Below are 15,113 nucleotides of genomic sequence, written 5' to 3' on the forward strand. Positions count from 1 at the left end.
TAGTGAGTCAGGAGGAGTGGGGCAGGCCAGGCTGGAGCTGGCCGTGGGCGTGGGGAGCTGCAGGAGAGGGGCCTGATCATGGAGGGCCTCACAGGCCATAGGAGCCTGTAGGCTCAGTTCTTAGTGCTCTTATGAAACTCTAGGCTTTCCTGCATGTGGCGCTCACAGTTACAGTGATTTACTTACACCCATCATTATTTATGTGGTACCTGTCTCCCTCACTGGATTATAAGCTTGGCATAGGACTTTGTACATCCTAGGCTCTCAGTGTTTTTTTTTCCTTATGAATGAATGAAGGGCAGTAGGGAGCCCCCATGAGGTCCCAAGCCTGGAAACGACAGAGTTCATGTCTGTGCATAATCAGATTTGCTGATATCCCCACTTGAATAATTGATTATAAATAATTATTCAAGTGGGGAAATTGGGGTCAGAATGGGAAACGGATGCTGGGCTGGAACGCTAGGAACCCTAGGAGGCCTGCCAGGCCCTTCTACCCCTGTATATGAAGCCAAGGGTAGGGGAAATAAGAGGTCCACAGATTCCTGTGGGCCAAACAACGCAAGGTAAGAACTCGGCCAGTGTGGTGGCTCATACCTGTAATCCCAGTACTTTAGGAGGCTGAGGCAGGAGGATCATCTAAGGTCAGGAGTTCGAGACCAGCCTGCCCAGTATGGTGAAACCCCATCTCTACTAAAATACAAAAAACCTAGCTGGCCAAGGTGGTGGACGCCTGTAGTCCCAGCTACACAGGAGGCTGAGGCAGGAGAATCACTTGAACCCCAGAGGCAGAGGTTGCAGTGAACCAAGATTGCGCCATTGCACTCCAGTCTGGGTGACCGAGCGAGACTCCATCCCCAAGAAAAAAAAGAACTCAAAAGGGGAGTTGGTTCTCCCGACTTGTTCTGCAGAACAGGAATTTTTGCATCTGCCAGTTGGCACAGGAGAATTGTGAGGAGACTCCCCAGACTTCAGGGAGATGTCAGAGTAGTAACACACACTAGAAAGAGTATCTCCAAAAGGGGTGAGCCCAAACACCCTTCTCATCCTTAGACTATTAACCTGCAGTCACCCAAAACAATTTACTTCACAGTTCCATCTACCAACAGATTGTTGAAAATAGATGTGTATTGGATAATATTTAATATGTAATAGAGGTATATTGCTGTTCCAGCTGGGGAAATGGCCCATGAGTAGTTCAACTTTCATGTTACCTACGCAGCCTCTCCATTCTAGAATGCTCTCTACCAAGGTCTTCATATGATCCTAGAGAATAGTAAAATGCCTTCATTTCCCCAAAGTATCTCAGAAGTAAAGATTCCAGCAGGGAAATATGTGCCCTTTGTATAGATTACAGAAATTTTGCATAAATGAATGATAGTTGACTCTTGGTGTACTTGGGGGATTGGTTCCAAGACCACTTGTAATTAACCAAAATCTACACAGACTTGTTACACCCTTGACTCTGCAGAACTCGTGTATATGAAAAGCCAGTCCTTTGTATATGTGGGTTTTACATCCTGCAAATGCTGTGTTTTCCATCCATGTTTGGTTGAAAAAAATCCCTTACATAGTGGACCCCACGTAGTTCAAACCTTTGTTGATTAAGGGTCAACTGTAAATGTTTTTTTTAAGTTATGTTTTTAATTAAAGGAACAAGCATTGCAGGTGCACTGTGTGTCAAGGTAGGGACTTGACATTCCTAATCTGCTTGAATCCTCACAAGGCAGCTCTCTGAGAAGGGCAGTGTTTTCTCCACTGTTGGGAAGACTTCATAGTGGAGAGCTTAGGCGTGCAGCCTTCAGAGTCAGCTGAGACCAGGGTGCAGGTCCTGGCTCCAGGAATTTCTAGTTGAACGATCTTGAGCACTTTGGTGATGTCTCTGAGCCTCAGTTTCCTCATTTGAAAACTGGGTATAACAACATGTACTTTTCAGGATTGTTGCAGGACTTCATTGAGAGCGTGTTTATAAAGCTCTTAGTAGCAGTCTAGTATATAAAAAAATGCTGAGTTAACGGTGACTGAATTCTGTTATCTTGCAAATGATAAGTAGGCTACTTGACACGTGGCTGTTAAGTAATGGAGCTGGGGTTCGGGCCAGGTCTCTCCTCTTTCAGTTGCTCCATGCTGCTCTCAGCTGTCTTCCCCATGTATATACCAGCTCACGCAGAGCTGCAGTGCCACAAAAGCAGCTTATAGCAAAGAGAGCGCATGGCCCACGTTTCTTGATATTTAAAAGCTACATCATAATCCAGTGGCCCTTATGCGGTGCTCAGCTTCAGTCAGCTACTCGGTGTTAGCCCGCGGTAATGGGGCTGCCATCATTTCTATAGAGAAGTAAACTCTAGGCAGCCAAGAGCCCCCAGTCATCAGGATCATGGAATAAAGGACATGCATTGAGAGGCATCAGCTTCAACCTGGCCGATCCCTGATGTGCTTTGTTTGTGTTTTGTTTTATTTTTTGAAGGGTGAACATTCTCAAAATTTCTTTCAAAAGGAAAAAGTTCTTTATACATCAGCGACAGAAACAGGTGAGTAGTTATGTCTGTGCTTGCTTTGTTGTGTGTGTGTGTGTGTATGTGTGTGTGTGTGTGTGCGCGTGCATGTGTTTAGAGACAGGGTCTCACTATGTTGCCCAAACTGGGCTCAAAGGATCCTCCTGCCTCAGCCTCCCAAGTAACTGGGACTAGAAACATGCACCACTTTGCCCAGGTTCTTGTGTTTTTAAGTTACTTTAGCTTTTAGTTCTTTAAGGGTTGCAGGCAGTTTGCCATGTGCTTAACAGGGAAGAAAGAGCATGCCATTGTGGAGCCAGAGTCTAGAGCATCCAGTGATTGTCTGTATAATTCTGCTTGGCTGGTTGGAGAATTAACTTGCTTTGGAGTCAGAGACGGTGGTTTCAGATCCTGGCTCTTCCACTTACCAGCTAAACAGGTTACTTAACTTCCCCTAGCCCAGGTTGCCTTGTTTCCAAAAATGCTATAATGCCCACTTCTTAGGGAATTATAAAGATTAAATAAAAGAGCATTGGTCAAAGCACCTGGCAGAGAGCCCACCGCAAAGTAGCAGTGAATGTCATCAAGGTCAGCTCCCCGCCATGATGTGTTGAAACTGCATGATGGCTTGGTAGGTGTATGTATCTCATAAGCAAAGTCCATAGCAAATGTGGTAACTCCGTTTGCTCATCCATACAGAGAAGTAGAACTTAGAATGAGGAAACTGAGGCTCCCATGGCTAGTGAGTCAGGGAAGCTGGAATTTGAAACAGATCATTACGAATCTGAGACACCAGCTCTTTCCACAACACTACACATCTTTTTATGCTGCATGATTTTCGCTTACTGTCACTGTGTCCATTTCCCAGTTTTTCAAAGTTAATGTGTGCTTAAAATGGCCTCACAGAGCAGTGAACTCTTAGAAATAAGGACACAAAAGCGCAGAGCAGCTAGGACTGGAATCTGGGTCTCCTGACCACTCAGTACAAGATTCAAGATGGTAAAAAAAATACATAAGATGACAATTTAACATGAAAACAGAAAACCTAAACTCATGAAGAATACAGGCAAAGCAAATGATTAAAATGATTATTATATATGAGCACTGGATTCAACTCTGTGCTTTGTGGAAAGCAAGTAGAGAAAAACCCAAAGATTATAAACTTGCTGTTGTCTGATGGATGAAAGAGTATTTCTTCAGGAGAGAGATGTTCCCAGAGCTAAAATTTAAAAGGAATGTATCAGACGGTTTTTATTTGGTTACTCCAAATATATCCAGCCTAGAAATGTAAACAGATTTGAAATCAAAGCATTCGTGAAGGACCACAGATGACGATAAAGAATAGATTCTGGTCATCTCTATTACCATGTTCATAAAGACAGTTAACAAATCATGCTTTTGAATATTCCAGTAACACTGGTTTGTGGCCAAGTCATTTTGAAACCAGTTTTCTGCTGTCTGTTGCATCTTACCTCATTTCACCAATGTGGGCTAAATGCTTGCAAGTCCTTGCTCCTATTTCTGTGTAGATGAAATCTTGACTGTTTTTCCTCCCAGGCTGAATCCAGGGAACATATCGTGGCCTTCAACATGCTGAATTATCGATCTTGCAAAAACTTGTGGAAATCCTGTGTTGAGCACCATACATTCTTTCAGGCAAAGAAGCTACTACCTCAGGAAAAGAATGTTCTGTCTCAGTACTGGACTATGGGCTCTAGGAACACTAAAAAGTGAGTGTGCTATAAAGATTCTATCCATACTAGGCTGAGATGTAAACACATCCTGGTCATCAGTGAATAGAGGACATTATTGGGCAGAGAAGGGAACCCATCGTCCAGGGGCCCCAGGCATTGGATCTCTGAACCATGACTAAAAGTCTCCCGGGAGGAACAGTGTCTAAGGGACATCTCGTCTTCCCAGTGTTTGTTTCTGTCCCCTCAACTCTGCTGAATTCAGTGCTCCCAAACAGCCAGAATTGCAGCTGCACCCTGCACCGTGACATAATAAAGGAAGTGGAGCAATGGCTGTGTGTGTCTCCTGGTGCCAGCATATTGGGCTATCCCAGCCTGATGCCACTGTGCCAGCCTCTCCCACAGAACATGAATTCCATAAGATGTTCTGTAAAAATGAATGAAGGAATGGAAAAAGATTTCCAGAGTCAAGTGACTTTGGGATATATTGCCTATAATAATTACAAAATAATAGTAGCAATCACAGTTGATAATTACTGAGCATTTACTTGGTGCTGGGCACATAATTATATTTGACTCTTACAACTCTCCTATGAGATAGGTACTTTTATCCACAGGAATGATATTCAAAATATTTAATGACTAGTACAGGAAAAGAAATGGATGTAAAATTATATATTTTTTATATAAATATATATAAATTTCTAAATTCTAATTTAGATAAAAATGTATTCTCTAAATAAAATGATTAGTACAGTAAAAGAAATGGATATAAATTTATATATATAATTCATATATACATTTTAAAATTCTAATTTAGATAAATTTATTTATTCTCTAAATGAAATAACCATGCAGTTTATATTTTTATTTCTTTGTTCTTAAACTACCTTGTAAGTGTAAGAGATAGCATAAATTGTCAATTTATTCTTTTTTTTTTTTTTTTCCCTTGAGAGAGAGTTTCACTCTTGTTGCCCAGGCTGAGTTAAAATGGCATGATCTTGGCTCACCACAACCTCCACCTCCCAGGTTCAAGCAATTCTCCTGCCTCAGCCTCCCAAAGTGCTGGGGTTACAGGCATAAGCCATCTTGCCTGGAAGTCTATTCTTATAATTTCTTTTTTCTTTTTCTTTTTCTTTCTTTCTTTTTTTTTTTTTGAGATGGCGTCTTGCTCTGTCATCCAGGCTGGAGTGCAGTGGGGCCATCTCGGCTCCCTACAACCTCCACCTCCTGGGTTCAACCGATTTTCCTGCCTCAGTCTCCCAAGTAACTTGGATTACAGGAGCACACCACCAGGCCTAATTTTTACATTTTTAATAGAGGGTTTGGCCAGGCTGGTCTCGAACTCCTGACCTCAGGTGATCTGCCCACCTCAGCCTCCTAAAGTGCTGGGATTACAGGTGTGAGCCACTGTGCCCAGCCTACTCTTATAATTTCTTTTTTTTTTTTTTTTTTTTTTGAGACAGAGTCTCACTTTGTTGCCCAGGTTGGAGTGCAGTGGTGCAGTCTCGGCTCACTGCAACCTCCATCTCCTGGGTTGAAGCAGTTCTCCTACCTCAGCCTCCCGAATAGCTGGGATTACAGGTGCCTACCACCACGCCCAGCTAATTCTTGCATTTTTAGTAGAGAGAGGGTTTCACCACGTTGGCCAGTCTGGTCTCGAACTTCTGACTTCAGGTCATGTGGCCGCCTTGGCCTCCCAAAGTGCTGGGATTACAGGCATGAGCCACTGCGCCCAGCCACTATTTCTAAATCATTTGTTGGTTTTTCAAAATTGATTTTGTGATTTGTTGTTGATGTGGCTGTTACTAAATGAGACTCATGTATAAACCATTATCTGATATGTGGAACTGCATCAGACTGTTCAAGTTACTTTCCTAATAAATTGATAATCATTAGGGAACTTGTAGACTGAATAAGTAGCTAATTTCTGTTAGTATCAGTGATACTATTTATGGTGCTAAATGCTCTCTCTCAGCTTCTGATGAACCAAGAGCAAATATATTTTTTAAATTTTTAGCTCTTATAATACTGTCTAGTATATTTACACATTCAGTAGCTCTACTGTTGAACAAGCCATGAAAATAACTTATTGGAATATATCATTGACTTAGATTGGACCTGATCCTCAGGCCAGATGAGAGAAGGAATGGGGAGGCAGTTGAAAGCGTGCCCTCTGTTGCAGAGCTGCCTGAGTTCAAATCCTTTCTCTGTCACTTGAGCTTTAATTTGTTGCTTCAATTTCTTCATCTGCAAAACTCTGTTGTTTGTATGCATCCAATGCCAGCAGGGCTGGGTTCTGATCATCTGTTGTGGTGTAAAAAAATTTCCCCTATTTTAGTGACTGAAAGCAACACCCATTCTATTATATCTCATGATTTTGTGAATCAGGAATCCCGGAAGGGCTTGGCCAGATACCTCTTCTGCTCTGTGTAGTATAGAGGGGGATTTCTCAGCGAATGTGGCCAGAGGATCCACGACAAGTTTTCTTACATACCTGGTGTTTTGATGGAATGGTTGGAAGGCTGGGCTCACCTGGACTCCTTAGCCTGCCCATCTTGATGCTCCAGGAGGGTAGTTGAATTTCTTACATGGACACTCAGGGTTCCAGGAGCTGAAGACAGAACCATTCAGCCTTCTTAAGGGTGAGACCTGGCACTGACACAGTGATTCTGTTGATGAAAGCAGTCACAAGCCAACCCAGATGCAAGACTCAAAGAACTTGCAGCCATCTTTAATCTGCCACAGGGGATCATTTGGGTTGGGAAGATAGCTTGGAAAGATGAGTCAGCAGTTCTTTTTCTACCTGCGCCAGCTTCAGCATACTGGTGAATTTCAAGTCTCATTACCTCCATTTTACAGATGAGGAAACTGAGGCTTAGAAGGGTCATATGACTTGCCCAGCCCCTAGAGATACAGCTGCACATCTGCTTATTGGGCCTTCTGAAAGGTTCCACATAAAAAGAAACTCGTTTGGTTATTTTCCAAGCTTATGGGACAATGGAACACTTTTTCAGAGAGTCCCTATTAATAACCCATGACACATTAAACCTTGGATTCAGGCAGCTTGCTCCCCTTGTTTTGATCCTGTGCCGTTCATCACTGGCGGTGTGGTTTCTGATGTAGGCCTGCCTCAGACGAGTCTCCTAGTGATGCTGTTGTGAGCATTTTGATCAGGATGGCAACAGCATTTCTTAATGTGAATTAGTACATGACGGGCTTACAGGGCATTTCATATTGTTGATGTTCTTTTGTTTGTTCTTGGTTCTGTTTTGTTTTTGTTGGTTGGTGTCACGCCACAAGGAAATATGTAGAATGTTTTCGTAAGACATTAAAACCTAGTTTAAAATGTAGAGATGCCAGAACCAAAGTTGTCACCCTTCAACTAGGCTTCATGCTCTATTCTCTCAAATAATTCATTTTCTGAGGGGTCTAGATAGCTAAGATTTAAATTCTCTGGGTATAAATAAAATTCAAAAGTAACCTTCAGGGTAGCACATTTCAAGAACATAGCATGAAATGGCATTTCCTTTTTTTTTTTTTTTTCAAGACAGAGTCTTACTCTGTTCCCCAGACTGGAGTGCAGTGGTACAATCTTGGCTCGCTGCAACCTCTACCTCAGAGATTCAAGGGGTTCTCCTGCCTCAGCCTCCCAAGTAGCTGGAATTAGAGGCATGCACCTCTAATTCCACCTGGCTAATATTTTTGTATTTTTAGTAGAGATGGGGTTTTGCCATGTTGGCCAGGCTGGTCTTGAACTCCTGACCTCAAGTGATCCACCCGCCTCAGCCTCCCAAAGTGCTGGGATTACCGGCATGAGCCACCGCGCCCAGCCTGAAACTGTACTTTCTAGGTACATTTTCAGATTCTCACTCAGAGTTACCAGTAATTTATAGTGACAGCTTCTGCCAGCTACGATGATGAAGAGCACCTGAAAAGATGGCTAATATTTTAACTTCTGCCAGTGTGAATAAAATAAGAATTCCTTGAAATCACTTGAGCTCTATTTCTGTGTGATCCTGGAATTTCTTCTGATCTAGGTTTGGTTATATTCTAGAAGCAGCTTTGTTGCTTGAGTAGTGAGGACAAGAAAGGATTTTCACTATAAGAGCAGAAATCACGTAAGGAAATTCCAGGACAGATAGAAATTGCTTTTGAGCTGTCTCCCTCTACTCCCCATAACCTTAGCGTTAAGCAGTCATCCGTCAGACAAGAAGCATGTGTAGACTGTTTCACACATGCTGTAATTTATTTCCTGTTGAACATGTCAGCGTAGAAAGTGAACCTGCATCTGGTTTTTCAGGTCGGTAAATAACCAATATTGCAAAAAGGTGATTGGCGGGATGGTGTGGAACCCAGCCATGCGGAGATCCTTATCAGTGGAGCACTTAGAAACCAAGAGTCTGCCTTCTCGTTCCCCTCCCATTACTCCCAACTGGTATGTCCTCCTTTTTTTTTGTACTACCCATCAGTAGACACTTTATCTCTTTTAAAAATAAAAACTCAACTTATAAATTCCTAAAGCTAGATGACCTACAGAGTTTACATTTACATTTTAGGCTCTTGGCAGAAGTAACTGTTTTCATGAAGTACACAAGTCTAGCTAAATGTTTTCCGTCTTGTGTAATACTGAGATGCTCTTTTTTAAAAAAACTTACTAGATCTAAATAATTTGGGAAACTCTAGCCTGCCGAAAGGCCTCCTTTGGAATAGCAGCACACGTTAGCATGTTAAACACTCTTGAGACGTCCGTGATAAAGAAGTATGGTTAGCTTTACTTAATTCTTGTTTTCCATTAATATCCCACAAAATAAACTTGGGGAAAAACTAATGCAGGCACGTGATTAAATGATGTAAGGATGTATGACCTTCAGCAGCAGAAGCAAATGCACATCAGGAAGTAGCCTGCCGACTTAAGAGGACAGACTCAGCTTAAAAGGAAATAGGTGGTAGTTTGGTAAAGTGGGAAGGGTACTGGGTTTGTAGCTGAAAGACCTAAACTCCGGTTTTGGCCCTTCTGTTAATTAACAAGTTTCTTTACCTCTGTAGCCTCAGTTTCCCCATCTCTAAAAGGATTATAAAAACTACCACAGATGAAATAATAATGTATAAGTACATTGTAAGCTTTTAAAAGAATCAGGTGGAATTATCATTATCTTATTATAATGGTCCCCAAAGACATCACACCATTTTTGTAGCTACCTCCAAAAAGGCCAGGGGCCAGAAGGGAAAATCTAGCAGGAAAACATTGCCCCCAACTCCACACTGGAGTAAGAGTGTGTGTCTGTAAATACCTGAGCCAGGATCTGCTAAGCCCAAGAGAAACTGGGAGACAGGCAGACAGAGGAGATGCTGTGCTGGGCTTGCAAGGGAAGGACCCTTCACTCGGGGCCTAATGCTCGGGGAAGGGACAGGGACAGTATTTAGTGTTAGAAATCATGACATAACTGAATAGACTTGCTTCTTGGTTTCCAAAAGTTAGATACCTCATTCTGAAGAGGTAGATTTATGTTATAATACAGCAGCTTCATGTATCTGAAAATCTCATTGGCAGCAATGTCAGGGGCCCAGAGAGCCCAGGCCAGGATCCAGGGGAACAGCGGGGTTAGATGTTGCCACACTCGTGGCCTGGAGCTCTTGTGGCTATTTATAGGTCCTCTCCTGAGGAGTCACAAGAGCCTTTTTACTTCTGCTTTGGACACAGCATTATTGATTATCCAGGCCCAGGGGGATTGCAAATCATGGAGGCCCTAACAGTCCTGAGGAGAAATGGCTAACAAAGAAAGGGAAGATGGAAAAGCTGTGAGGGAAAAATAGAACTTAGGCAGCTCAGCAGCCTGGGATCGCCTGCTGCAGGAGCTGACACCCAGGGGCCACGCTGGATGTCCTGAGGACACGGCCTCATTGGATTCATTCTCAGGAGCAGGTAAGTACAGCCCAGGCCCAGAGAGGTGGCATGTCTTGCCCAAGGTCACATGCCTATGCTGCTGTTGGAGGACAGGGCAGTGCTTATATGCCCATCTAATGCCACATGTTTAATAAGGGATATATCTTAAAAAGCAAACATTTTCTCTTGGATCAAGTGAAATTCACATGAAGGGATGTCTTTGAAATAAGATTGGAGTTTTGCTGAGAAATATCGTTTGTCTTCTAAGCCTTTTGTTTGCATTGTTCGAATTAATCAGAAAAATTCTCTGATCAGCAGTCCATATGGCCTATTTATGTCTTAAGAGCTTGAGTCCTCCTGGTAGAATAACTTACCCTTAAGTCAATACCCGTCACTTCCCAAAGGGCGTAAACCCATCGAATTCTGCCTGTTTATACAGCTGTGGCTACTGTTCTGGGAGCCACCACTTGACCGAGAGTGTTTGGGATTTGTGTCACCCTTGGTGCATTCTGCTGGGGTAGTGATGAGTTAACCGGCTCTGAATGTCAGCCTCAGCCAAGGAAGGCATCCTTAGAAAGGTCGGGACACAAAGGTCACTGGTCTCTAATAAAATTTTTAAGTGGAATTTGCCTTGAACACTTTGTACTCAACATTTCCCCCACCCAGGCGAAGTCCTCGGCTCCGGCACGAAATCCGAAAGCCACGCCACTCTTCTGCAGATAACCTTGCAAATGAAATGACCTACATCACGGAAACAGAAGATGTATTTTACACATACAAGGGCTCTCTGGCCCCGCAAGACAGTGATTCTGAAGTTTCTCAGAACCGAAGCCCGCACCAAGAGTAAGAAACTTGTGTTTTCTTTTCTTGGTATCTGCTTTTTGGCTGTTGTGGAATTTGCTCAGGTCCGGGTTGCCATTTGAGTGGAGCCAAGAGCCAGTGCCTGCAGCCGGCTCCCAAGGGTGCCCTCTGCCAGGATAAGAACATAAATCAGACTCTGCCTTTTCACCCGGAAGACAGTCTGTGTGCCTGGGGTCTAGAGCGTGTACTTTTTTTTGTCTACGACAAAGACCTTCTACTCGCTAAGTACTTGTTAATCTCTTGAATTAGTCTCCTCTCCACGTCACGAGCAAAGCCCAGTGTAAATCATTCCATATTCTAGAGGTAGAGACACTAGGGCCATGCTAACTCTGATTGCTCTAGATTATTGAAGTTTTACCGTCACATGATTTCAAATCATTGGAAATATGCTTGCTTCTAAAAGCCTTCTCCGAATGACAGGGTTCTGAGGGGTTTTGTTTTCAATTAATAGTATAAAGAAACAAACATGTTAGAACATTTCTGATTTTCTTTGACAAATTTTTGTTACATTTTTATATCCTACTCCCCCCGGTTTTTATAATGTGACAAATTTCCCTCCTAGCTCAAGGCCAGAAAAAATGTCTGTCCTAAAAGACTGGTTGAATGCTTTTGTTACTCAGTAGGATACATTTAACCCATTTGTTTCCCATTTTGCCTTGGTGACCAGGGAGTTCAGAGCTGCACATCAGGCTCACTTGTGTTCACTTCCGTCAGCCCAGATTTCTTATATAGTACCTTCTCTTCCTCCTTTGCCTTTGTTATATGGGTCTTTTTTTTATTTTATTTTAATGGATTCATAGTTACATATCTGTATATTTTGGGGTAAACTATCTCAAATCTTTTTTTTAAGTAGGTAAAAGTATAAATTAGGTTAAAGCATGATAGTAAAGGATCAACTGCTGGGAAATCAACCATAATCATTGGGTATCATATCTATTCTTTTAACCCCATACTGTGTCTAAAATATAGAAAGATAATGCCTCCCCTAACAGTGAGGATTAGCAACCAGGTACTTTAGTTAATCTGTAAGTTTTTTACCACTGTAGCTAGTAGGCTGAAAGCATCAAATGCATCCTGATTGTACTCCAGGCATTCACAGGTGAATTGCAAATCTCCTTCCCATTTATGTGTAAGGGTGCTACCTCTCCTCTGTCCTTGCCCACAGCAAACATGGCTTCCAGTTTATCTGTGTTCTTAACACCTCTGGTTAAATAATCCTTGTGGTGATTCCTTCCCTGTGACCTGATCTTGGATGGTGCTTTTGTTAAACACTCGCTATCTCTTGTTCCAACTGGCAGCCTGCTGCCCCTTTGTCAGGGCTGAGGTGGATGATCTTGAGTTCCTTTGTGTGACTTCGTAGCTTTACAAACCACAAGCATACCTAGAAATACAAGGCAGGAGTGCAGGCGTGTGTGACTGGAGCCATTTTGAGTCTGCACCAGGGGCTCTGCCGCTTTGGCAAAAGGAGAAAACAGTTTAGGGAACTGTTGGAGGGCTCTGGGAAGCCCACTCACGCCTGCTGCGTCAGAGCTTCCTGCGGTGGTTTCAGTCCCATCGCAGAATAGTACAGCATCTAGACCTTCCCGTCCAGTACAGTAGCCACCAGCCACAGGTGGCTATTCAAATTAATTAAAACAGTAAAATGTAAGCCTTCAGTTTCTCAGTCACGCGAGCCTCATTTGAAGTGCCTGACAGCCACACAGGAGTGGTGGCTTCCATCTTGCACAGCACAGATACAGCCTGTTCTCATCCTTGCAGAAAGTGTTGTCAACAGCACTCATCTAGACTAACACGTTTATTCCATCGTTCATTTAAAGTGGAATGACCCCCTAGAATATCTACAAGTGAGAAGAGCATTTTTCAAACAGAATTCATGTGGGAGTAGGTTTGGAGTCATCACCTTGCTTGCAGTCTGGGTGCTCCACACCTCTCACCCAGCTGCTCATCTGTGACATGGGGCAGATGGGTAGCCTCTGAGTGCCCTCCCAGCCCAGCACCCTCTGAGGTCTTTATACAGTCTGTGTCAGGTGGAGAGGGAGGCATTCTGTCCGGTGACAAGTGGACGCTTGAGAGGGCCTGCATTCATTCCCGAGTCCAGCGGCACACTTTCTACATCCTTGGCTGGTCACTGATGGGGGACACCAGAGCAAATTAGACAGGTTTATTCAGGAGCCTCCAGGCCAGCTGGGCAAATAGCACATTATCAGCCTACACTGCCATACTCCAGGGCTCTGTCGCTTTGGTGAAAGGAGGAGGGGGGCTTAGCGAGCAGTACGTGTCCTACATCAGATGTTCCTCCTGTGGTCTGCAATTCCCATCACAGAACTGCGGAGCATCTAGATGTTCACAGTCCAATACAGGAGCGACCAGCTCCATAGGACTATTTACGTTTCAGCTCCCTAAAATTAAATAAGATTTCAAATTCGCTCCCTCAAGTGCTGTTTGATGTAAGTGACTTCTGGGCCTGTTTGCTCCTATACATTGCACAGTGATTCTTCTTGAAACCCCTCCATGAGACCTTCTAAAATGTGTCATCTTGGGGCAGCTAAATGTTAAGAGTCTTTTTTTTTTTTTATCTTGCAGCTAAATGTTAAGAATAGCAAATAATGGTGGTTCAAGGCAGGCTTCCTTGTGGAGTTTTGCCAGAGGCACTGACAGTAGTCATGTCGGGGTCAAGTTAGTGGCTGTGCTCTGTGAGTGGGGTGAAGAGCTAGAAAAGCAGCCCCCCATCACCTGTTAGGTAGGAGACCTCTTCCAGCTGGTGGGAAGCTACTTTGTGCTGGTTCTTCAGAAGCAGCTGGCCCTCCCAAGGGCCTGGGGACCCCCATTGCCCCAGGTAAGAAGTGCAGACTGGTCTGTACTTGGTGAGGGGAAAAAAAAAAAAAACCCTGTTGGTGACTTTCTGTGAGTATTTGCAAAATGTTTAAGAAATGTTTGACATGTTTTATATAGCAGATTTGTGAGGCAAAAAGAAGCATTCTGTCAGAGAAATCAGATAAATAATATCACAGACAGTGAGGAGGGTTCCTTTTAAGAAGAATTAAGTGTGATGTTCTGTACTCGTTTAAAAAAGAAGAAAGAGAGAAAGAAGAAGAGCGGTTAGGTTTTGGCTGTAAACCCAGAGTGGCGCAGCTCGGGCCGCCTGCGTGCCACCTTAGCGGGTGAGTCACTCGCTGGTTTGCTCCATATTTATAGCAGCACAGCGAAGTTTATGATTATAGTTGTGAATCCTTGGCAGTTTGCTTTGTACCCAAGTAGGCTGCACTCTTTTGTTGCTCCCAAGGTTCTAGCAGCCATTGTGTGTTCCTTTCCTTGCTTCCGATTGAAGACCAGATTCTGCAGAGAAGTTAGTTTCCCTCATGGCAGAAATGAAAAACCTACCACTCTCCACCCAGATAAAAGGCAGAGAATGATCCCTAAAGAAAAAGAGACATGCAGAACAGGAACTGGGGGAAACAGATTTTAGAGCAGTTTCGAGCTGTATTAGAAAAACTTTCTGGTTGCTGTTTTACCACAGTTGTCTTGATGGGTCAGCAGCATGACACCCCTCCGAGTGGATGGGGCTTCACGCCTGCGTAACTTCTTCGCTGTTTGTTGGCCTCTTTCCTTAGAGCCTGCCTTCTTCCATGGGATGTGGGGCAGCCATTACTTTTTATTCCATAACTTCTGTGCAGGCCAGGCACAGTGGCTCACGCCTGTAATCCTGCTGGGCAGATTGCTTGAGCCCAGGAGTTCAAAACCAGCCTGGGCAACATGGCAAAACTCCATTTCAACAATAAGTATAAAAATTAGCCAGGCACGATGCTGTGTGCCTGCAGTGCTAGCTACTCGGGAGGCTGAGGGGAGAGAATCACTTGAGCCCAGAGGTCAAGGCTGCAGTGAGCTATGATTGCCTCACTGCACTCCAGGCTGGCTGGCATTGGAGTGAGACCCTGTCTCAAAAAAACAAACAAAAAACAACGTTTTCATTGGAAGGAACCCAGGGGATCCCCTTTTTCAGCTTTAGTGGCAGTAAAGGAACTCCCCCAACCCTACTGTGGGTCCCCTAGGCCTGAGCACCCTGCCAACAATGGAGAGTCCCCTACAGTGCAGCAATGTGCTCTGTTGTTAGAGAGCCCAGGTGCCCACTGTTCTTCCCAAGCTGTGCTGGAAGCCTCCTTGACACTGACCCGGCATCAAGAT

General features: G+C 43.8%; 1 protein-coding gene across 6 annotated transcripts in view; it reads left to right on the forward strand.

The window, feature by feature from the left end:
• The window catches only part of PTPN3 (protein tyrosine phosphatase non-receptor type 3), a 120,388-nt gene that overhangs the window by 69,266 nt on the left and 36,009 nt on the right, over positions 1-15,113 (forward strand). For 5 of the 6 annotated variants that reach the window (XM_012439062.2, XM_012439065.2, XM_064379066.1 and 2 more), the window contains 4 exons: positions 2,465-2,528; positions 4,050-4,222; positions 8,487-8,621; positions 10,737-10,913. In XM_012439062.2, the coding sequence (XP_012294485.2) occupies positions 2,465-2,528; positions 4,050-4,222; positions 8,487-8,621; positions 10,737-10,913 (549 nt within the window). The remainder of the gene's footprint in view (positions 1-2,464; positions 2,529-4,049; positions 4,223-8,486; positions 8,622-10,736; positions 10,914-15,113) is intronic. The other variant, XM_064379059.1, reaches the window with a different exon arrangement.

Source organism: Aotus nancymaae, unplaced genomic scaffold (genome assembly GCF_030222135.1).
Source record: "Aotus nancymaae isolate 86718 unplaced genomic scaffold, 86718_ANA_hifiasm-v0.15.2.pri h1tg000003l, whole genome shotgun sequence".
In the NCBI taxonomy this organism is placed as follows: Eukaryota; Metazoa; Chordata; class Mammalia; order Primates; family Aotidae; genus Aotus; species Aotus nancymaae.